This window comes from Salvia splendens, chromosome 15 (genome assembly GCF_004379255.2).
Source record: "Salvia splendens isolate huo1 chromosome 15, SspV2, whole genome shotgun sequence".
NCBI lineage: Eukaryota > Viridiplantae > Streptophyta > Magnoliopsida > Lamiales > Lamiaceae > Salvia > Salvia splendens.
The window spans coordinates 7,526,116-7,549,681 of NC_056046.1; the positions used below are offsets into that span (position 1 = coordinate 7,526,116).

Sequence of the window (23,566 nt, forward strand, 5' to 3'; positions counted from 1 at the left end):
TCATACGGACTAATTATTATGTGCTGGAATATGTTTTGAATTAAGTGAATCTATTGTCTCAATCTAAGTAGAAAATAGTGTAATTATTCGATATAGTATGTCATTTCTCTGCTTTGTACGATCCAAAATAATTACTTAAATTTTTTCCTCAATCTCGTAACTCACGTTTATGTGGGCCATGCCTACCCAAATCAGTCCAATATTTATTTCTCCTCATTTCCCAACAAGAGAGGTGAACTTTTTATGTAGATTACATTTCGTCTTTTAATTGAATAAATATTTTGAGAATTTGGTATTTGAAAGCCCAACAAAATTTTATATCAATCCAACAGTTGTTTACGAATGAGAAAATATTACTGGGCCAATAGTAGAGGCCCATACACAATGTTTAATCTCATGTTTGAACAAAAACTTACAGTAGATAATTTTACAGAATGTCAGAACATACTCTTGAAAACATCTATCTAATTCAATAAAATGCAAGGTGGCTTCTTTTTTCCCTCGCCAAATTTCAAATAATGAATACTTTTCAAATACAGTCAATATGAATTCAGTACACTAGTTTTGATTTTATATGGGTATCAAAAATTGAAAGGACTAACAGATACAATCACAAGCAACAGTCCATGCATAAATTTAAACTGGACTATAAAACAATAAACAACTATATATATATATCCACATCTATTGAATTTCTGCACTACATATTTAGTATTTGCAGATTGGCATATAATATTGCAGCGTTTAATGCACGTTGGTGATTTTCTAGATAGAACAATTTAAATCAATATATGGAAATCAATGTTTCTCTAGTGAGAACAATTTAAATCAATGTATATAATTATATTAGTATTTGATAGACTATAGTAGGTGGTTTGTTTGACCATCCCATTGCATGCAATCAATTAAATACATGGTCACAACAACTAAACTTAATTATTCATTGCTACGTCGAAGCCAACCTAAACTGTGGGCGAAATATTATTAAAAATCATTTTCGACCTAGCTACTAATAGTAATACTACTACTATTATAGTAGAATTTAAATATTAATCAAGGGATGAACCTAAGTGTAGTATGTCCACAGTCCACCACCTATACGTACTTAGGATGAGCCTTATTCTACCACATATCTGTGACCATTTTAAAATTAAAATTTTACTCACCCATCTTTTTATAGGATGATATAATAATAGCTAGCTCATCTCTTCATACATATTGAATCCTATAAATGTTTCAGCAAACCATAAAATTATAAATTGTGTAGTCAAAAACAACTTTGTAGAGTGTATAAGTGATACGAGACCCCCGCCACCAGACGCAACAGCAGAGCGGCATGCCGAGCTGGAGGCGACAACAGCCGAGCAGCACGGCGCAGCAGAGCGGCATGCCGAGCTGGAGGCGACAACAGCCGAGCAGCACGACGCAGCGCTTCCGGAGCCGAGCAGCACGACGCAGCCGAGCAGCACGACGCAGTGCGTGAATGACCGAAGTGAAGAATTGATTGTGTCGAAGAGATCCTTGAGGCCGAGAGACAAGCTCAAGGCGCCGAACAAGTTCAAGAATTAGCCGATTCGTTTTGTTTCTTTTTTATTTCTTTCCTTTTATGTTTTAGTATTTTTGAAACATTAATTTACTTATTGTTGAGTCGGGCCTGATGTATAAGCCCCGTTCGGGTTTTCTTTGCGGTTCTTTCCCGGATGAATTAGGATACGTCGAACCGCCCTAGGGTTTCTAGTATAAAATAGGGTATTTCATCAACACATTATTTTTATGAATGAAATATTTACCCTAAACCTATCTTGCATTCCAAGAAGCCCGAATTATCGTAACTTTGTTGCTGAGTGGAGAACGTCCACAACTCAACAAAACCCGTGATCTTCCTCCGAGATTGTCGACAGGTCGATTGCTAGTTCCCACGAGAAGGAAGATAACTAATTGTTACGGAGCACGTCTGTAACAACTGGTGCTTTCATCCCGTAACTCAACATCTATAACAACGGCGAATCAGATGGCTTCGGATTACCCGAGAGCCGAGACGTCGTCGGCACTACATCTAGGGCCGGCGCCACAGCGCCAAGTAGCCGAGTCAGGGGGTCGGTCCCAATCAACGGATCCGATCACGCTAGGGTTCGCGCAGTTAAATGAACGCTTTGATAAGATGGACCGTCGGGTCGAAACCTTGGAGCGCCGACCGCATCCACAAGCGGCTGATCACACCCAAGTTTGGGACGATGCCGAACACGAATGGGAGGAGTATCGAGGGCACGGTCGGCCAGTACGTGAGGATCTTGACCGTTCATACCGACACCAGGATCGAGGTCGGGGACGCCCGTCTCGGGGTGGTCGCGGTGATCGGGGTGGAGGAGGCCGTTTTTCGCAGCGGCGCGATGTGACGGAGTATCGAACGGGTCGCCGTCGGGACAATTGGGATCCACCTCAGAGGCACGACGATTGGGACGAGGATCCGCACGAGGATCGCGGTGTCTCCTGCTGGGACCCGCCTCAGCGCCGAGAGCGTTTTCCCCGCCAGGGAACCGATTACTCTTCCGGCTTGAAGATGGACGCGCCCCACTTTAACGGGGCGGATGCGCCAAATTGGATATCCCGCGTACAATATTATTTCGATCACAAACGGATCCCGGAGTCTGAGCGTCTGCATTATGTAGTGATGCTGTTTGACCCCCCCGCTTCGGAATGGATATTCAATTATAGGGAGACCAATGGTTTTGTAACGTGGCCGGAGTTCCTGGACGACGTCAGACATCGCTTTGACCCACAGAGCTTCAGAAATTACACGGGTCTGATCGCCAAGCTGGTTCAGACGTCTACCGTAGCAGACTACCACGCAACGTTCGAACGGTACCTCAATCGGGTGACGGATTTATCGGAGTCATCTCTGATTCCTATTTTTATCCAAGGGCTCAAGCAACCCTTGCAAGAGAAGATCGAATTGCAGAACCCGGTTTCATTAGCGGAGGCAATGGCATTGGCATTGCGCTTGGCTGCAACACAAGACGAGCGACCGCACCAACCGTCGCCATATCCGCGACGCCAGTGGTCAGGGAAGGAGCAGAGGGCCCCCCCGATCCCCGGTTCGACCCCAATTTCTGGACCACAGCCGCAAGAACTTCAGGGACGTGACGCGGACAAGGCACGGGTATACCCAATCAGGGTGTCTAACGCCGAGAAATCGGAGCGGGCACGCCGAGGGCTTTGTTACCATTGCCCTGAAAAATGGGTCGCAGGCCACGTCTGTAAGGTCAAACTTCTTTGCTATATGGATGACGATGCTGACAACCTGCAGGAGGATACCGCGGGAGATCAAGTGCCGGAGGACGAACTAATTACGGCTGATCTATCGCACCTTCACGCCTTGGATGGCCGAGGGAGCTCGAAACCGTTCATTGTACAGGGCACGTTGGGCGTAACCAACGTGCGGGTATTGATCGACACAGGCGCGACATTGGATTTCCTCCAGCCACGCATCGCCGAAATACTCCAGTTGGACCTAACACCCATCAGACCATTCCGGGTGTTGGTAGGTAACGGAGCATCCCTGCTCTGCACCCACATAGCGCGGGGCACCAAGCTGACGCTGCAGGGCAACATATTTGTGGTGGATCTCCATATTCTCGCTCACCATGGGCCAGATGTGATTTTGGGAATGCGTTGGTTGGAATCGCTGGGGAAGGTGTCGGCGGATTTCGTCAGAAAAACGTTGGAATTTACTCACGGAGAGCGACCGGTTTTATTACAAGGCTTGATACCGGGGCCAAAACAAATATCCCTTCACTCGTTATACACATTAACGACGCAACCAACGGACCACGAGTTCTATGAGATTGTACCGATTGACAACGGCACTGAGGCAGTGGAGGGAAGCAGCAGGGAGGACTTTCCTCCGGGCTTGCCGAACGGAATTCTCGCGGTTTTAAACACACACCGAGCGGTGTTTGAACAGCCTCGTGGCATGCCCCCGCCGCGGCAGTTTGATCACCGAATTCATCTCCTACCCGGTACACGGCCGATTAATGTTAGACCGTACAGGTACCCCTACTTCCAGAAGACGGAAATCGAAAGGCAGGTTCGCGATATGCTGGAACAGGGTATCATTCGCCATAGTCACAGCCCGTTCTCGTCCCCGGTATTGCTGATCCGAAAAAAGGATGGCACTTTTCGGTTTTGCATTGATTACCGAGCCCTCAATAAGGCCACCGTGCCGGATCATTTCCCCATTCCTACGGCAGAAGAACTATTTGACGAGTTGGGAGGTGCTAGGTACTTCACTAAGTTGGATCTTCGCTCGGGGTATCACCAAATTCGAATGAACGGGGACGACATTTTCAAAACCGCTTTTAGAACTCATGATGGGCATTTCGAGTTTCTCGTGATGCCTTTCGGGTTGACAAACGCACCGTCCACCTTCCAGGCGGCGATGAATGCTATTTTCCAGCCACTTCTCAGAAAATGTGTTATCGTTTTCTTCGATGACATTTTGATTTATAGCCCGACCATTGAGCTGCATAGTAGCCACCTGGAAGCCGTTCTGGAACTGCTCCATGCTAATAACTTCTTCGTGAAGCTTTCGAAGTGTTCATTTTGTAGTATGTCGGTGGAGTATTTAGGGCACATCATTGACGAAGGCCATCTCAAGGCCGACCCGACCCAAATACAGGCGATGACGGCGTGGCCTAAGCCGGGAACGGTACGGCAACTGCGAGGTTTTTTAGGGTTGACAGGCTACTACCGCCGTTTCGTCGCCCACTACGCGATGATCGCGGCGCCCTTAACAGATTTACTTAAAAAAGAGGCTTTTCGATGGAGCCCCGAAGCCGAGAAGGCGTTCGCAGCTCTGAAGCAGGCGATGACATCAGCTCCGGTCCTCCAATTGCCGAATTTCGACTTGCCATTTTGCGTGGAGACTGACGCGTGCGACGTGGGCATTGGCGCGGTGCTAATGCAACGGGATCACCCCATTGCGTTTTTCAGTAAGAAACTGGGACCTCGCAGGAGGGTGGCATCTACGTATCATAAGGAATTATATGCTATTGTGGAGGCCGTGCAAAAATGGCGACAGTATCTATTGGGGCGTGAGTTCATCATTAGAACGGATCAGAGGAGTTTGAAAGAGCTGTTACAACAAGTGGTCCAGACCCCAGACCAACAACTCTATGTTAGAAAGTTGATGGGATATAAGTTTGTGATCGAGTACAAGAGAGGCAGCATGAACAAGGCGGCAGATGCCTTGTCCCGGCAGCACGACGTGCCGAGCCCGCATCCCGATTTGCCTGCGACAGACGACGCTCCCGTCGAAGTCACGACGGATGTGGACGCGGTCCAGCTCCTACCAGTCGTCGCTAAGCCTGTACCTGATATATTGCGCGTGTTGCGCGAGGAGGCGGCCTCCCTACCCGAACTAGTGGAACTCTCGGCCAAAATCAAATCAGGCGACGCGCCCTCGCACTTATCATGGGCCGATGGCCTGATATATTACCATCGCAGGGTGTTGGTGAGCGCGGAGTCCAAGGCAAAACGGACGTTACTAAAGGAACACCATTGCTCGCCGATGGCGGGTCATCCGGGACACGAGAGAACATTCCGCCTATTGGCGGCGGGGTTTTATTGGCCAAACATGCGCAAAGATGTAGTGACGTTTGTGAACGAGTGTGTGGTGTGCCAGTCCACGAAGTATTCAACGCGAAAGCCGGCGGGGCTATTGCAGCCGCTACCCGTCCCGTCGCAAGTATGGGAGGATGTGTCAATGGACTTCATCACCGGGCTGCCCCAGTCCCGGGGGTATACAACCATTATGGTGGTGGTGGATAGGCTTTCAAAATATGCTCATTTCGCCCCCCTACCTCCTAAATTTGACGCCTCCCGAGTGGCGCAGCTGTTTGTGAATACGGTGGTCCGGCACCACGGGTTCCCTAAAACCTTGGTGTCGGATAGAGATTCGGTGTTCCTCAACGCAACATGGGAGGAGATGATGCGTCTGAGCGGCACCAAGCTTCACTTTTCCACCGCCTACCATCCGCAGTCGGATGGCCAGACGGAAGTCCGTAATCGGGGTTTGGAGCAGTATCTGCGAGCATTTGCTTCCGATAAACCTTCAAGATGGACGAATTTTTTACCATGGGCGGAGTTAGCTCTAAACTGTTCCCATCACTCTGCGCTGGGCATGACACCTTATAAAGCATTGTATGGGCGTGAGCCGCCCACGTTAGTGGCGTCCCCGCCGTCAGCAAAAACGCCGCCTAATGTGGCAGATATTATCAAAGAGCGTGGGGAGCTGCTGGTCACGTTACGGCGAAACCTCTTGCGGGCCCAGCAGCGAATGACGGATGTGGCAAACAGACACCGCAGGCACGTGGAGTTTGACGTGGGCGATGTCGTATGGCTGAAACTGCAACCGTACCGGCAGCACTCGGTTGCGAAACCGTTGTCGGCAAAGCTGGCGCCACGGTTCTATGGCCCCTTCGAAATTTTGGAGAGGGTGGGCCCGGTGGCATACAAATTACGTCTTCCGGAGGGTAGTAGAGTCCACAATGTGTTCCACGTGAGCTTGTTGCGTGAATTTGTGGCGGGCGACGGGGATGTGGACGGAGTGAAATTGCCTCCCGTGTTTGTGGGGGATAGGCCAGTGGTGCGTCCCGTGGCAGTGTTGGAGGAGCGCGTCAGCTGGCGGGGCGACCGACCGGAGCGACAGTGCTTGGTGCAGTGGGAAGATGATGCTTCCACACCTACTTGGGAGCCGGTCGAGGCGATTGGTAGGCAGTTCCCGGAGGTTCGCCTTGTGGACAAGGCGATTGTTAACGGAGGGGGGGTTGATACGAGACCCCCGCCACCAGACGCAACAGCAGAGCGGCATGCCGAGCTGGAGGCGACAACAGCCGAGCAGCACGACGCAGCGCTTCCGGAGCCGAGCAGCACGACGCAGCCGAGCAGCACGACGCAGTGCGTGAATGACCGAAGTGAAGAATTGATTGTGTCGAAGAGATCCTTGAGGCCGAGAGACAAGCTCAAGGCGCCGAACAAGTTCAAGAATTAGCCGATTCGTTTTGTTTCTTTTTTATTTCTTTCCTTTTATGTTTTAGTATTTTTGAAACATTAATTTACTTATTGTTGAGTCGGGCCTGATGTATAAGCCCCGTTCGGGTTTTCTTTGCGGTTCTTTCCCGGATGAATTAGGATACGTCGAACCGCCCTAGGGTTTCTAGTATAAAATAGGGTATTTCATCAACACATTATTTTTATGAATGAAATATTTTCCCTAAACCTATCTTGCATTCCAAGAAGCCCGAATTATCGTAACTTTGTTGCTGAGTGGAGAACGTCCACAACTCAACAAAACCCGTGATCTTCCTCCGAGATTGTCGACAGGTCGATTGCTAGTTCCCACGAGAAGGAAGATAACTAATTGTTACGGAGCACGTCTGTAACAATAAGCTTCTGAATATACCTCTCAATTAAACTGTTTATAAGCTCGGCCAAATTAACACCACTTATCTATTTTCCATTCCACATTCAACATAAGTTGCAAACTTGCAATTGAGTTATCAAAATTCAATATTTGGAATCATTGAAAGGAAACATGGTTCAAACTTCAAAGCAGAAATCAAGGGGAAATGCATCCTATAAAAAAGAGACGGAAAATCAAATTTGCCGTTGAACACGTGCGTGGTGCGTGTGATTCTCGTTGGTATCTCTTAATTTTGCAATTATCTATACAAATTGCACCACCTACCTATCAATGCATCAAATTAATCACCACAAATTCGTAATTAAGCTCATATATAGATTCACATTTTATCATAGTTAATTTCTATAACAACCAAACCACGATCAATAAATTAAATTTATTGGAACCTTTAAAACACGTGCTTTGACCTGCTTATAGTATATTATTCCACAAACAATGCATGTGTATATATATAAGAGGGAAAAGTAATACTCCCACTATACCATCCAATATCTAAAGAAGATTATGTTTAGCAAAAAGAAGGTTCAATGGATATTTCTTAACATATGTTTAAGTTCATCATAGACGATAATTAAAAGTAAAAGGGAAAAAATGTCCTTTCGTAAAAGAACAAAATGACTACGACAGGCAATACAACATAATCTTTTGAAAATATTGCGATTAAATAAAAATCATCGAAAGTCATCAAAATTACAGTTAATAAACCATCGAGCTACTTATATCAAAACATGTGGCTAGTCCACTTATCATGAACGATATCATTTTAATTAGTTGGAATTTTTTTAAAGAAGGACGTATTTATATCCCTAAAATATATATGTAAGCATGCTTCTACTTTTGTAAAGTTTCATCGGTTAGTATTTCAACAGTTAATAATATTCTCTCCGTCTCCAATTAGAAGTTCAGATTTGTCATTTCGGTTCGTCTATCAATAGAAATTTCAATTCACTAATTCATTTCAGTTCGTCTATCAGTAGATCCCATAATATTCCACTAATTCATTATATATCACTCAAATTATATTATAAAATTAATACACTATATAAAAAATGATACTCCATGTCAATATCATTTTTTACCAATTTTTCATTATACTTATTTCTTAAAATCCGTACTGAACTTAACCGGAAATTTAATAGCCGATGGAGGAAGTAATAATAATTATTTTGACTATATATAACAACCTAAAGAGAGACCACAGTCATCCAAAGACTTTGAATCGACACGTAATATATTGGTAAAAGATATCAAAGAACCTTATTAACCAATCTAACCAATAGTGTATAAATATGCATGGCGACTAGTCTTAGTATTACTAGTATTTTTAATTTAGAGTATGAAAATAATTAGCAAATGACACGAGAAAAAGAAAATTTGATGATGAAATACATACATATCCGTTGGTGGTGGTGAGATTAGTATATAAATAATCCAATTGTAGCCCAAACACAAAATCGGATTAGATTAAAATTATTGGTAAAATACCCACCATTTTTATTAATCTCTTTTTTGACTTTGCGTGTCGTTTACGACTGTGGGAACGAATTAAATTATAGCCGCCTTTCGCCTTGAATTCATCTTGGCTCCGCTCCCTTAATTAATTTCCATACCATCATCAAACAACACCAATCACACATTCTTCTTCTTCTTCTTCTTCTACTACTACTACTACAAAATCTCTCTCTATTCCTCTCTCACATATTTTCTATCTAAATCTGGTTGTTGTACATGGAGGATCAGATTCGGAGGCATCCAAGAGTAGTATTGGAGTCTTCACCCTTATTAGCTCCACCTCCACATGATTTAGGCAAGATGAAACAAGATGATCAAGATGGCATGATGATGGGGTTGGTGCCGGAAATGGACAAGAATAGGGGAGGAGACAAGAAGTCGAAGAAGCCTAGGTTTGCTTTTCAGACAAGAAGTCAAGTGGATATACTAGATGATGGTTATAGATGGAGGAAATATGGTCAGAAGGCTGTCAAGAACAACACATTTCCAAGGTACCTTGCTTAATTCATACATGTATAACATATACACAGGTAAATAATCAATACATAACCAATTTTAAACGCAGAACGCCAAATCAAAGTAATAGTAGGTTCTTATTAGTGAACTCTTAAGGTCATTTATTATTGATGAACTGAACGATCTAAAAATGACCTATCTGTTTTTTTATAATGATTCATTTTTTGGTTCTGTATTTAAGGGTGATATGCCTTTAACGTGTCTCTGTGTATATATACTATTATTTATATCTTGTTTAGTGGTAGTAATTAGTCCTAGTTGAATGTTACATGAAATATTGATTAATTACTGTGTGTTCGAGAAGTAAATTAATTAAGAGGTACTCCAATAATTGAAATTGTTGCAGAAGTTACTACCGGTGCACGCATGAAGGTTGCAATGTAAAAAAGCAAATTCAGAGGCTGTGTAAAGATGAAGGGGTGGTTGTCACAACCTATGAAGGGATGCACTCTCACCCCATTCAAAAATCCACCGACAATTTCGACAACATTTTAGCTCAGATGCAAATCTACACTTCCTTCTAACTCTCCAATACTATTTTATTACATACATTGACTATATGTTTTTTTTTGTTTTTTTAAGATAAACAAAGTTATATAGATGTTAATCATTTGTAATAACCGAGATTTGTGCAAGATTATATTAGCTTTGTGTTTCTCCTTTATCTTCCCATTTTTCATTTCTACATTAAAGTTGGACAAAACGACAGCATCTCAATTGAAATGACGTCTTGTCTAATGTATTTTAAATTGGGTGCTAAATATGCGTTTAATTTGCCAGAAAATGGAAGGATGGGATAGCGTAAAATTTTCATCTGGGGTGATTTATTTTTCAAAATTTAAAAAATATAAGAAGAACCAGAATTTGAAGATTTTTTTAGCCATTTGCCCAAGATTATCAGCTTTATGTTTCTCATTTATCTTCTCATCTCTCATTTTTACATTAAAAATAGTGAAATATGGGCCGAATTAATTAACATGGGCCTAAATTGTAATCTTGGTTCGTGGGCTGTAAGAGAATAGACCAGTTACTCCACTGTCTGTTTAATCATAGACCAAAAATAAATCTATTTTGTTTGTTTGTTATTGTTAATACTCCACTACACATGATTTGTGATAAGATTCCATATCCTGAATCTGATATCATAGCCGATTTCTATTTATAGTAATAACTAGATTAATTAACGGTGGCGGTTAGAGATTACAACAGCTTTGTGGTGCTTGAATTTCATAAACTTCAGAGAGCGGTCCCGACCTACTAATTATATATTTGAGTGAATTAATAATTGGAAAATTAATCTTAGATTAAGATGAATGCAATGGATAATGTTAAATGTCCAAAATTTTATTCCTAGACTATATCGAAGGTGGTCCCTGAAGTGGTCCTATAATAATTTTCAATCTGGAGACTTTTCAACATATTTGTGATATGGAGTATTTGAATTGAATTACAGTATGACTTAAAGTATTGAATGTCATCCATTGCGTTGCATTTCCCATGGTTTTAGATTTTATAACTTGTCACTTTCAAATCTAAATTGTGATTATTTACAATATAGAACAAAACTGCAACCCTTGTATGCCGGTGGCGGCCTTAAACATTGGAAGCAAAAACCTGCAACATACAAGTATATATTGTTGTATTAGTTATAAATTACTAATTAATAGCCATTTCATTTTAAACAGTCTGCAAAGGTGTGCCGACACTAACCTTAAACTGAGTCCACATGCATGCAATTTCTTCAAGAATGGTATGTCATATTCATGACATAGACTATTAATTAAGGTGTCTTGTGTATGTATATGAGTTTGGTAATCACAAATAAACACTAAATATTTTTAAAATATTCCAAAACTGCAAAATAATAATGTCAGAAATACTACTATAGTATTTAGCGATTGAGTCCACAAAGAGACGGTCTGGAAAGAAAACTCCTAAAAAGAGATTCAATAAATAAAAAAGGAATATGGCAAAAACATAGCAAGAAAACACAGGAGGGGCAGCAGGGAGTCAGGGATAAGAGCTATTTGCATTTTGCAGTTACTATTTTACACCTTTTACAAAACCATGAAAGTAATTTTAAAAAAAATAAAACTTGGTATCTACAGTCTCAATCTCTCAAGTCTCAGCAATCGATATTTGATTCTGGTCGTCGAGGATGGAAGTAAGTACTCTTAAGGATAAAAATTGATTTATTTACATAAATTAATAGATGTGGGATGCAGCAGGGCAGGGCACACGTGATTGGTTGTAATTGCAGCAGGTTCAACACGTTTTAAAATGAAATATTCTACAATTAATTTGTTGTTAGAGTGTCCGCGCACCGGCCGCCCGGGCGGGGGCGAAGGCGGGGCAGTTTATAGTGGACGGGACGTCCGCCCCGAAGCGGACAAAAAAAGGGGCGGAAGGCCTTCCGCCGAGAAATATGCGAGGACGCGCCGGCCTATAATGGGGGCGGTTTGAGGCGGGGCGGTCGATTTTTTATTTTTTGTTTTTTTTTTAAATTCAATTTAATTTATCTATAAATACATCTCATTTCACTCATTATTTTTACACCATTCCAATTCTTCACTCATAATTTCTCTCACTGAAATTTGTGGATTCCATTGGTATTTAAAATGGACGATTTGTGGAACGAGACGTGGAATTCTCTGATTCAAGAGGTGCAGAACGACACCGACGCGGAGGATGCGGCACGCGCAACGGAGATCGCGGAGGCCGCGATCCCTCGTGCGATTACTCGTCGTCGGATCATCTAACGAGACCATAGCGGAGCGCACTAGCGTCTAATGGCGGACTACTTTGTGGATAACCCCCGTTATCCACCCGAGATTTTCCGTCGGTGATTCAGAATGTCGCAACGGCTCTTCAACCATATAGCGACGAATTTGGCGGAGCGGTACCGGTGCTTCTCCCTCCGAAGTGATTGCACTGGCCGGATCGGACTGTCTACTCTTCAGAAGTGCACCGCTGCAATCCGGCAGCTTGCCTACATCGGACCGACTGATATGTTCGACGAATACCTACAGATGGGTGAGACGACTAGCCTAACGGTGCTCAAGCAGTTTTGTAAGGGGATCCAGGAAATATTTTGTGGGGAGTTCCTACGAAAGTCCACCCCTGATGAGTGCCAGAGACTGCTAGATATGCACGGTGCTGTTCACGGTTTCCCAGGAATGTTAGGAAGCATCAATTACATGCATTGGGAGTGGAGAAACTGCCCGGTGGCGTGGAAAGACCAGTTCACTACTGGTTTCAAAGGCAGACATCCCTCGATGATCCTAGAAGCCGTTGCTGACTACCGTTTGCGGATTTGGCATGTGTATTTCGGTGTTGCAGGTTCGAACAACGACATTAATGTTCTTCAGTCATCGCCTCTATTCAATGATGAGTGCCGGGGGAGAGGGTCCCGAAATCAGCTTCGTAGCTAAAGGCACGCAGTACAGTAGGGGATACTATTTGGCAGATGAGATATATCCTCGGTGGCTCGTATTCGTCAAGACAGTTCGTCAACCGGTTGAACCGAAGAAACAATATTTTGCGCAAAAACAAGAGGCTGCTAGGAAGGATGTTGAGCGAGCTTTTGGTGTCCTCCAAGCGCGATGGACCATTATACGGTGCCCAGCACGAGTTTGGCACGAAGATGATGTTGCGAATATTATGTTAGCGTGTATCATGTTGCATAATATGATAATAGAAGATGAATGATTTGCTGCAGAGCGCTGGGCACCGGAAGATGGCGCAAGTACAAGTAACGGTGTTGCCTCCGCGCCGATCCAGATGGGCGTACCACAGAGCAATGAATATTTGATCCAACGTTTCACTGATATGCGCAGAAGCACAACACATACCGCACTCCAAGCCGATTTGATTGAAGAAGTTTGGGCACGTAGGGAGGTGGTGGCGCAGTGTGAACACCATCGTGATGTTCAATAGATTAATATTTCGTTGTATAATTTTTCCAGTACTTTAATACGACGGAAATGTTGTATTTAATTTTAATTTCTTCACTTATAGCCGTTTTTTTCTAATTACGTATAGTCCGATAATTTTAATTATAATTGAATTAAAATAAATGAAAAAAATTGAGGCTTTTGGAAATGTCCGCCTATAGTGGCGGAAACATTTTTTTTGGCCGCGGACAAAAAAACTGAGACTGTGGATAAAAAAGGGTGAAGCTATTGGAGTTGTCCGCATTTTAGTGGACACTTATGCCATTTTTGAACTTGTGAAAATAGCAACTAAAAAAAAAGGACAAACCCCAATGTTTTGGTTGTTCCAATAAGAATCCACTGTCTAATTTTGTGAGATGAATTATATTTCTGTCTCTCTTTGGTTATGCGCTCGGAACTTGAAAAGCCATTTGTCACTTCTTTTTTTAATCTTAACTCTTGCTTTTACTTGGAACTTGATTAATGCAACATTTAATTAATTTACTTTTTCACGAATGAACTAGTGGAAATAGTTAAGTTGAGAGAAAAAAATAATTGAGAGGGGTCAAGGAACAAAATGATGTAGCACCAGAATAATAGGCAAAGAAAGTGACAGGTGAGTCACAAGAAGTATGAACTCTTTTAATGTACTTTGTGATTCCTAAATTAATAAAATAATAAACTTGGCGGAAAGCTACACACTCTGTCCCTTTCTATGCCACTCATTTAAAATAAGGGCATCTCCTCTTCCCAAAGAATATCCCAGTTTTTATAATTTTTTTAAATGCTTATTAGCCTGAAAAGGAAGGTAATTTTGTTGAACAATATAAAACCAAAAATACTACCTTTCCTTATTGGAATTGGAGTATGATAATGTATCAAAGCTTATTCAAAGAAACTGCTGCTTTCAATAATTCAAATCCTTTATTGCAACTCCTCTCTCTCTCTCTCTCTCTCTCTCATATTTATACACATATACAAGTTGTATTCAATCTAGCTAAGCTTTTGCCAGTTGCCAGTTCCAGCCATAATGGAGTTGTTGTCAGAGAATGAATGGCTGAGAAGTGAATCCCAGTTTACTACTTCCAAGCTTCTCTGAAACTCCATTTCTTATTTTTTCAAGATTCAATTTATCTGCATTCCTCTTCCTATTTTCACTTTCTACTTGGCTTCTCCATCTTTTTGAGGTACATCTCTCCCTCTTTTACTAATTTTTGTTCACAGCTGCCAATTTGCTTTTCAAGACTTGTTAGTATCTTGAGGAGGATAAATTAAGAATGAATGTCTATTTTTAGTAGTGATGGAATAAAAATCTCATCTTTCCTATTTTTGCTTCCTTTTACTTTGGTAGTAGGTAAACAATTTTTAGTGGATCTTAATTTTTGTGGTTGCTAGCTGAAGAAATAGTTGACTTGACTTGACCGTGAACACTCCAATTTTCTGATATTTATGCTTCACCAATTAGTGGCTCGTGTAGATCTTGCTGTTTAGGGTCTGTTTGTTAGGGTAGATAACTCTCTTGATCTTGGGCTGTCTGACCTAAATAATGGTTTAATTTTAGGTGTTTTTTTTTATCATACTTTGCTAGTACTAGTATTAATGTGATAGGAATGGATGTTAATTTGATATAGATGGATTGATAAAGAGATGAAGAAAGTGTAAGTGCAGGTGCATGAATTAAGTGAAATATGGAAATGGAATCATCAGCATCAGCATCAGCATCATCATGTAAAAGAGCAAAGGCCCCTCAGACAGTGGTAGCAGCTCAATGCTTAGTAGATGGTTGTGATGCTGATTTAAGGCTATGTAGAGACTATCACCGCCGCCACAAAGTGTGCGAGGCTCACTCGAAAACCCCTAAGGTCACCATTGCTGGCCGAGAGCAACGCTTCTGCCAGCAATGCAGCAGGTATATATATGGCCAGTTGTGTAGATGATTTTTAAGTACAGTATGTTTTTCTTGACAAGTTAAGATATTGTGTAGGTTCCACTCGCTGGTGGAGTTCGACGAGGGAAAAAGAAGCTGCAGGAAGCGGCTGGATGGGCACAACAGGAGGCGGAGGAAGCCTCAGCCGCCACCGGATCACTCCTCCGCGTTGCTACAAGGAGGAGGGACGCTTGTTTCGTTCACTACGCCTCATTCGTCGTGGGCTGGGCTTGGGCTTGGGCTCCATCATCATCACCAGGATAACATGCTCTACAACAATACTAATTCAAGCACTCAGATTTTGCAGAATCATAACAACTACTACTATAATGGTGGTGAGAGTGAGAGAATGAACTCATCCACATTTCATCAAACAGATGATGGGTATAAGTATGCGTGTGATCCTGCTCTCTCTCTTCTGTCAGTTGAAGTTGAAACTCCTCCTCCTCCTCCTCCGCCTCACCAGCTCAACTACTGCCCTTCAACGCACCACCACCAGTCATCAACTACTCGGACTTTCACCTGGGATCACTAGCTCCATTGTTGCAATTGCGAATACTCCTATTTACTCTCTTTTGATCTCTGCATCTGTTGTCGATATGTGTATCAATTTTCTACTCCTCCCGCTTTTGTTTCATCGGTTTTTTATTTAATATAACCTCATTTAAACTGCCTTCTTTTTATTTGTTGCATGCTTATTCTAACATGTCTTTAAAATTTATGTTAATTTACCAATTAAAAAATAATTAATAAGGAAAAAGAATGATTTTTCACTTTTAACAAGAGTAAAATTATTGTAAAAATGTTAATTCAACAAAATTACCAAAACAACATTATTTGCCGTCGTCATTCTTCTCTTCTTCTTCATTATAGACGACCATGGCGCCATTGCCGTGTTTATTTTTTAATTTTTTAGTTGTTCTCATTCTGAGAATCTGAGTTATTTATATTTTTCAACATAGGTAATATAGACCAATTTGATCATAAAAAAACATCGCTTTTCCAATAAATTGATTGATATCAAAACGTACTAAACGAATCTAAATTCCTTATGGTAATTGAATTTCAAGATTCAATTAATTAAATTTAATTGAAAGCCGCTTCAAAAAAGATAATCTGAATAAGTTAGGCCGAAATAATGATTAGAAATGAAAGCCCATTTTGTCCTTTTAAAATTAGGGTCACTACTTTAACTAATCATAGCTCATCACTAATCCACTAAGGCCCAACCTAACAATCTTTTTTATGTTCTTCTCTATCTATTTATGGGCTTTATGTAAAGAAATCCTTAGCTAGTTAACTATGTACGTCAGATCAACACTATTTGATGTAATAGTGTAACGTCTTTAATAATTTAATTTTTTAGTAATTCAAGAAAATTCTAGAAAAATGATTTTTAAGCTACCAAAATTAATACAGTACTCTATTTGTCGGTAGCTAAAGCTAAGTACAATTAATGACGTACGTACCACATGGCATTGACCACGTAATTAACTATAACTAACACATTTAATAATGTACTAATACTTACTCTTACAATCAATACTTCCCTCCATTTATATTTGACCTAACTTAGGGTCCACCTAAATCACTCAAAACCCTATAAAACCTTCATAAGTAAGTGTAAATAAAATTAATAAATGCTAGTGTAATTTGGTGGGTGTACAATTTCCTTTGTGGGAGGGAATCATCAATTCAACTTTCACAAATCCAATTTAAATTACTCGAAAGCGAAATTTAACTGAAAAGTGAAAATTAAGGCTCTTGTTTTCATTAATTAATCTCTTGATATTCTTAGGCAGTATTAGTGTTGGCCCATAATGAAGAAGACGACTTAAAAATTAAAGCGCTTTTGCTTTCTCACTAAACGACGTCGTTGGTGTACGGATGCATCCCAATTGCAAAAATTATGTAAGAAATTAAAATTAAGAATATTAATTTGCAATTACCCATTGACAATTATTCCAGCTTATCTCCTACTCTCTAATTTACTACTATATCACACGATCCATATCTTAAAAAGCAATGATATCAAATTAAATTATGTCCAACTAAGAAGAATATACCCAATTAGTTAATTATGCTTGAGCAAAGCCAATTATATTCATTAGCCAGCTATAAAAATAATTGGACCACGCCGTCCAAGTCCAACTACAAGATAAGATCCATTCCTAACTAAAGCAAAAACACCCCAAAGAATATTATAAATCAATTAAAAATAGAAATATGGGGCTAACGGTATATGTTCTCTTGGGGTTATTATTGGTATATATAGGGCTATGTTAGGCTCAAATAAATGCCATCTCAAAACTACACATCTCTGTTCAACTAAAGTGAAAAAATACAATGGAATCAATGAAAAGCAAGCTGATTATGTCATTTTATCGAACTCCAAAGGCTCCGGCAGCCGCCACGGTGAAGCCGAGGCCGGCTGCTGCGGTGTTGGTGAAGACGACGTCGTTGCGTTGTGACGTTGGGAAGTCCGGTGATGGCTACGTTCACGGCCCCGACGGCGGCGGCGGAGATCAATGTGTCGATAGAAAAGCTTCGAGCTATATTTCTCAAGTTAAAGAACGCCGGAGACTAGAAGAATCAACTTTATTGGTCGACGACTTAGATGAGCTATAGCCATCTTGTGTGACTTTTAAAATTTAATTATCATATATGTGCATGTCTCTTATAAATATTAAGGGAAGATCGATACAAATTGTGAGCTTATATGGGACTTCTTTTGTTAGTTAGAATGAGACATGTGAATTCAGCTTACTATAATACTACATTAAATTAAATCTTATTTGAATTTGAGAAACAAAATGCCTTAAGAATAACTTTATACACCTTGAGCTATGAATTTTTTTTACACTATAATAATTTCAAAAGAGTGATGGAAACATAGACCTTTGGATTTATTCGTATCTTAAACTAATTGGGCTGAAAAAGAGTGGCAGCCCAAGACATATACTACCGCGTTAGAATTTAGCCCACGTTGCATTTAAAGAAATACTACTACCAAAAGTATCAACGGTGGAGTATACTTTTATTCTTAAATAAGAAGAATATCTGTTATCGGAAATTATTGCTTCAATAAAAAAAATAATTATTGCTTCAATAATTAGCGCCATAATAGCGTTTGATATTCTTCACATGGTGGTGCGGCAACTCATGTATTGCATAATACAATTTCGAAATATTTATTTTCTGTATTAAGATAAAATAAAATGAATGAATAATAGTATAAAGTGAATTGTCATTTAAATAATACTTCATTCATCTGCTATTAACATCAACATTTGTAATTGGCTAATTGCCATGAGTTTTAAGTAATGTAGGTAGAAAACCTAAATGAAATTGAGGTTTCAACTTTAATGTCTCATTTAGTTTTAGTATTATTTTTGGTAAATGGATCATAGACTCCGTTAACTCATTTTACTCATATTTTATAATACCCCTTCTGTCCCATAGTAGATGTCGCACTTTCCTTTTTAGTTTTTCCCACAAAAGGTATCACATTTCTTTTTTTTGGAAAAAGTTTTCTCTCACATTAATATAAATATACTATTTTCTCTCTCCATCTTACACAAAACAACATCTTCTAAAATCTCGTGCCATTTTTCAACTATGACATCTACTATAGAACAGAGGGAGTATTAATTTAGTATTATATAAAAGTATGATTTTTCATTAACTCATTTCATTCGCATTTTAATTTATAATTTAATGTCAATTAATACTAAATACTAAAAATAGAACTATGTAAATATGTAATGACATTCTAAAATACTACTAGTAGCAAAATGAAACATTTAGGTTGAATCAAGTAATAATATTGCAAATAAAAGAAAGCAACAAAGTTGATCTGATTATTAAGACTGATTATGCACTAATATTGTTATATGAATGACGCAAGCCGCGGTGAAAACTTATCCATAGGAAACGGTGTTGTTTTGTCTCTTTGTGTTTTGGATATTTTTGAAATTTTTAATTACCACATTTATCCAATTTGATTCAACCCGAACTTTAAAAAAAAAAGTAACTGTATTTCATATAATGATTTACCACAGAAGGTTTTTTACTTCTTTTTGTCCCATCGTGATCTTGAATGCTAGTTTACTGATATAAGTATAACCATATGTGAATAGCCAGTGAACGTCGTCTCCTCCAAATCTCCCACATCCGAGATTCGCATCTACTTCATTTTCAGCCCTAATTTGAGGAAATGGGGAGGAGGAAAACTCAAGATTGAGCGAATCGAAGATAAAAGCTCACGACAGGTTACCTTCTCCAAGCGAAGAAATGGATTGTTCAAAAAAGCAAAGGAGTTATCGGTGCTCTGCGATTTGGATATCGCCCTCATTATCTATTCCTCTCCTGGCAAACTCTACCAGTACTGCAGCACTCACAGGTTAGTTTTTTTTTTTAATTTTTAATTAAGCTTTTTTAGTGGTCATCCAAGCTGCTCAAGTTGGTTATGTTTTGAATCACTGTAGTATTGACTAATGGTGGCTTGGCTTTACTTCTCTTTCTGAGAATACGACTATGTCTTTGCGCAGGCTCACCAGAATTAAAATTGAACTGGAAAACAATTCAAGGGCATAATTAAACACCACTCCTTTGGGGAAGGAAGCTTTGCTTGCTGAATTCGATTAGATCAATGTTTTTCTGGATATGTAATATATGCATGTGAATAGTTTCTTTAAACCTAGTCTACTGCTTCTAACTTAATCAAAAGTCCCATCAATCAAAATATATATAGTGCCTATTGGCTTGCTTAATTAGAATGCAGCTCTTTACAATCTTAAGAAATTTAAAGAGTGAATAAGGTGAATTGTAAAACCCCAACTTTTTATACCTATTTTATTTCTTTTAGTTGGGACCAATTTTGAGAAGCCTAAAAAAATTCAATTATTTATTTCAAATTTGTAGTCTTTTTTTAGTTGGGACCAATTTTGAGAAGCCCAAAAAAAAACAATTATTTATTTCAAATTTATAGTCAACTACTTGGTCAAATATATTTCTCCAAACTTCATCACCAAATATATATATATATATATATCCAATCAATCACACAATCTTTCTACACGTAAATTCAATACCAAGAAAACGAGAATTAGAGGAGAAAGAGAGAGTTTGGAAGGGGAAGAAGAATAAGTCTTTGACGGAATTACTGCCCACGAAAATTTCCGAACAGCGGCAGTAGCCGGACGAGGATGCGAAGCGTATTTAGTTATGGCGGGTGACAGGACGAGCGGCAGTGAGAACTTCCATGGAAAGGGAGTGAGGCAGCGGTGTCCAGAGGAAGACCTCAGGCTGGACAGCGACAGATAGATGGGGCGACGGCAGAGCAGCAACGTCAGTTCAGCGACGGCGACGTCGGACTTGGAGAAACCAGCAGCCTTGACCTTTTGCTTGAGCCGATCTGTTCAGTGAAGGTATAAACCTTCCCCTTTATCTCAACTCTCCAGACATCAAGCATATCACTTTGTCGCACCAATTAAAACTCGAAATCGAAGTAAAATAAATCAAAGAGCAACCTTTTAAAGAATCAGAATCAAAATTTAATAACTGAACTGCGGGGACTGTTTGGGGCGAATCGGGGCAACGATGACGGTGAAACGGTACGAATGAGCAGCGGCTGATGCTTCGGTGCTGAGACGCCGGGAGGGACGACCGCAGCGGCATTGATTCCGGTACAGCAGCGATTCGGCGAAACGATGAGCTCCTGGAGCTTGGGCATTTTTAAATTTTGAAGATGGCGGGTGTGTTCTGTTTGAGGAAAGAGAGCTTGGTTGAATCTCAATTGTTGAGGAAAATCAAATGAGAGAAAGGGGTATACAACTGAAATTAGGAATGGGAGCATTTTTTCGTCATTTTGTTTATTTGTTTAGTGCTTGTTTAATTCCTCTAGTACTCCCTCCGTCCCGCACTACTCGCACCTTTTCTTTTGGGTATGGAGATTAAGGAATAAGTGATAGACAAAGTCAACAATTACGGCTGTAGGTATAAATTATTACTAAAAATGGAAAGAGTGCAAATAGCTTGGGACGCCCAGAAAGGAAATAAGTGCAAGTAGTACGAACGAGGGGAGTATTATATTAAAGGGGAATGGGAGGTGAGGTGTACGTGTAAGGCTAGAAGGAGAGTACTTTTACCTGAGTTTTTGGTTATTTAAAATGGAAGTGAGGGAGTATATACGTGTGATGTTGGGAGTAGATGTACTGTTTCTTTTTCTTTTTCTTTTTCTTTCCTTTCCTTTCCTTTCCTTTTCTTTTCTTTAGTTTTAAGTTTTTGGGCCACTTTAATCTACTTTTATGTGTTGGGCGAGTCTACTGTTGTGTTGGATTATTTTGTTTTGTGGGATGTCTTGGTTAATAAATTTATGCTAGTGTATTAATTATTTTGTGAAGCTGAGGTCGGGCTGAGTTTTAAAATACGAGAAACTAGAAACCTTTCTAAGAGGAGATGAGGAATAATACGAGCACACACGTAGGATCCACGCATTCTAATTAGATGTTTTCTTGAGTTTGATGAGTTTATTATTTTATTTCAAAAGGGTTTTCTTTCGCAAGCGAGTAAGGCGAAGTGAGAGTTTTCAAGTTAAGAATATTAAGAGAACGAGGTGGGCTTTCTAACTAAGTATTTTGTGGGCTTTCTATCCTACATTATTGTGTAGGCTTACTTTTAAATTTACGCAATATCTTTCAAGTACGAGCTATGCGCTTAAATTCTAAATATATTGTGTCATGCCGTATTTTGTTTTGTGGATGTGCCTATCTGATCGCCCTAGTGGGGAGTGAGTCCCTACTAGAAGTTATGAGTTTAATCGAATTCGGGTTTGTCTAGGGAGTGAGTCTTTATTCAAGCTAGTGTACACAAAGGGGATCGTGCGCTATCTTTCGAGTTGGCCGGTCCAGTGATCGAGAATGTGGCCACGTTCTCGTTTCACATATGAGGTTCAGATATGGTACGAGGAGAGAGAAAAATGGGTTGCGCGACCATACTTTTGAGTGAGAAAATGTTTGGTGACTTGGTCTTTTATAAAACCCCGAGTTCACTTTTAAATGCTGACACAATATTTTATGAAAATTCTTTTGGCATGTGTCCACTGAGTGCATCAAGTACTCAACCATGCATTTCTTTTTAAAAATGTGCAGGTTGAGTGTGACGGGTGCGGTGAGTGTTGAGCAAGACCGTTGAAGAAATTTAAGTGTCTAGAATGTGTCATGTCTTCACACGTGGCCTATTCCTTCTCTCAAATGCTTCCGCTGAGTAGTTGTCCTTCTTTTGAGTTCTTGTATCGCTGAGATAATATTCATTTTTGAGTTGTTGATTGTTGAGACACTCTGATTTTATTCTAGCTATTCCCATTTGTTTCGAGATATGATCGATTTGTGTTGTTTTCCCTTTTCTTCCCCTATTCTGATTTCTGATTATGTTTGCTTATATGGTTTTACTTTTGATGCAAATATACTGGTATCCTTTTGCTAGGTGACTTTTGGTGTCCACTACAATTGCCTATATTTCCTTTCAAGGCTTCGAGAAGATATTTTACTAGCTAACTAGTACTAGTAGTATTTTATTACTGCCACTTGATTTATAATGGGTTAAGTAGTGCAATATGCTTATTTATAGTTTTTTTCTCTCATTCACATTGTGCCATCTAATGTACCACATAGATTCTTTATCATGTTGGTTCATGTCCCCAACAAGTACAACCCTTGTCATTCTTGAATGGAATCAGCTTGATTAGGTATTATGAATGTTGACACAGATTTTAGCATTTTTGCCAATCATTAGCTCCTTGTACTACATCTCATACTATTTCATTTTAACATTGTTAAAGCATGTAGTATCTTTTTTATTATCTTAGATGTAGTTTCTGCGTACATCTTTGTGCTTGGTATGCCATTCATCTCTGTGCTTTTTATTACATGCATCTCTAAACATGCATTTTTCGTACAAACAATACTATTTTATTGATAATGTGGAAAATATTTTCCACCTAATGATAAATGATGTACTATTGTTCATAAAATATAAATTGTGATTGTAATTTAGACTATAATCTCTCACTATAATTTAGAGTATTTGTTCATCTCTCACTATAATCTCAAAAGTTCTCTCCTTTAAGTCCATAAAATATACATAGCTCGGATTGATGACAAAATTTGAAGAATCCAAATATGTTTTTTTTGCATG

General features: G+C 40.0%; 2 protein-coding genes across 5 annotated transcripts; both read left to right on the top strand.

The window, feature by feature from the left end:
• Nucleotides 1-9,078: 9,078 nt before the first annotated feature.
• On the top strand, nt 9,079-10,175 carry LOC121766612 (probable WRKY transcription factor 75). Its single transcript, XM_042162896.1, has 2 exons — nt 9,079-9,486; nt 9,858-10,175. Exons 1-2 carry the CDS (start codon nt 9,212-9,214, stop codon nt 10,033-10,035), a joined length of 453 nt encoding a protein of 150 aa, XP_042018830.1. The 5' UTR covers nt 9,079-9,211; the 3' UTR covers nt 10,036-10,175.
• A 4,089-nt stretch (nt 10,176-14,264) lies between these two features.
• On the top strand, nt 14,265-16,053 carry LOC121766588 (squamosa promoter-binding-like protein 16). 4 transcript variants are annotated; one of them, XM_042162869.1, is made up of 3 exons: nt 14,265-14,630; nt 15,101-15,352; nt 15,428-16,053. In XM_042162869.1, the coding sequence occupies exons 2-3, from the start codon at nt 15,132-15,134 to the stop codon at nt 15,903-15,905; spliced, it is 699 nt and encodes a 232-aa protein (XP_042018803.1). In that variant the 5' UTR covers nt 14,265-14,630; nt 15,101-15,131; the 3' UTR covers nt 15,906-16,053. The 4 variants fall into 4 exon arrangements, with proteins under 4 accessions (XP_042018803.1, XP_042018801.1, XP_042018802.1 ...); XM_042162867.1 differs by having other exon boundaries at nt 14,266-14,630; nt 15,075-15,352; XM_042162868.1 differs by having other exon boundaries at nt 14,266-14,630; nt 15,097-15,352.
• Nucleotides 16,054-23,566: the final 7,513 nt, after the last annotated feature.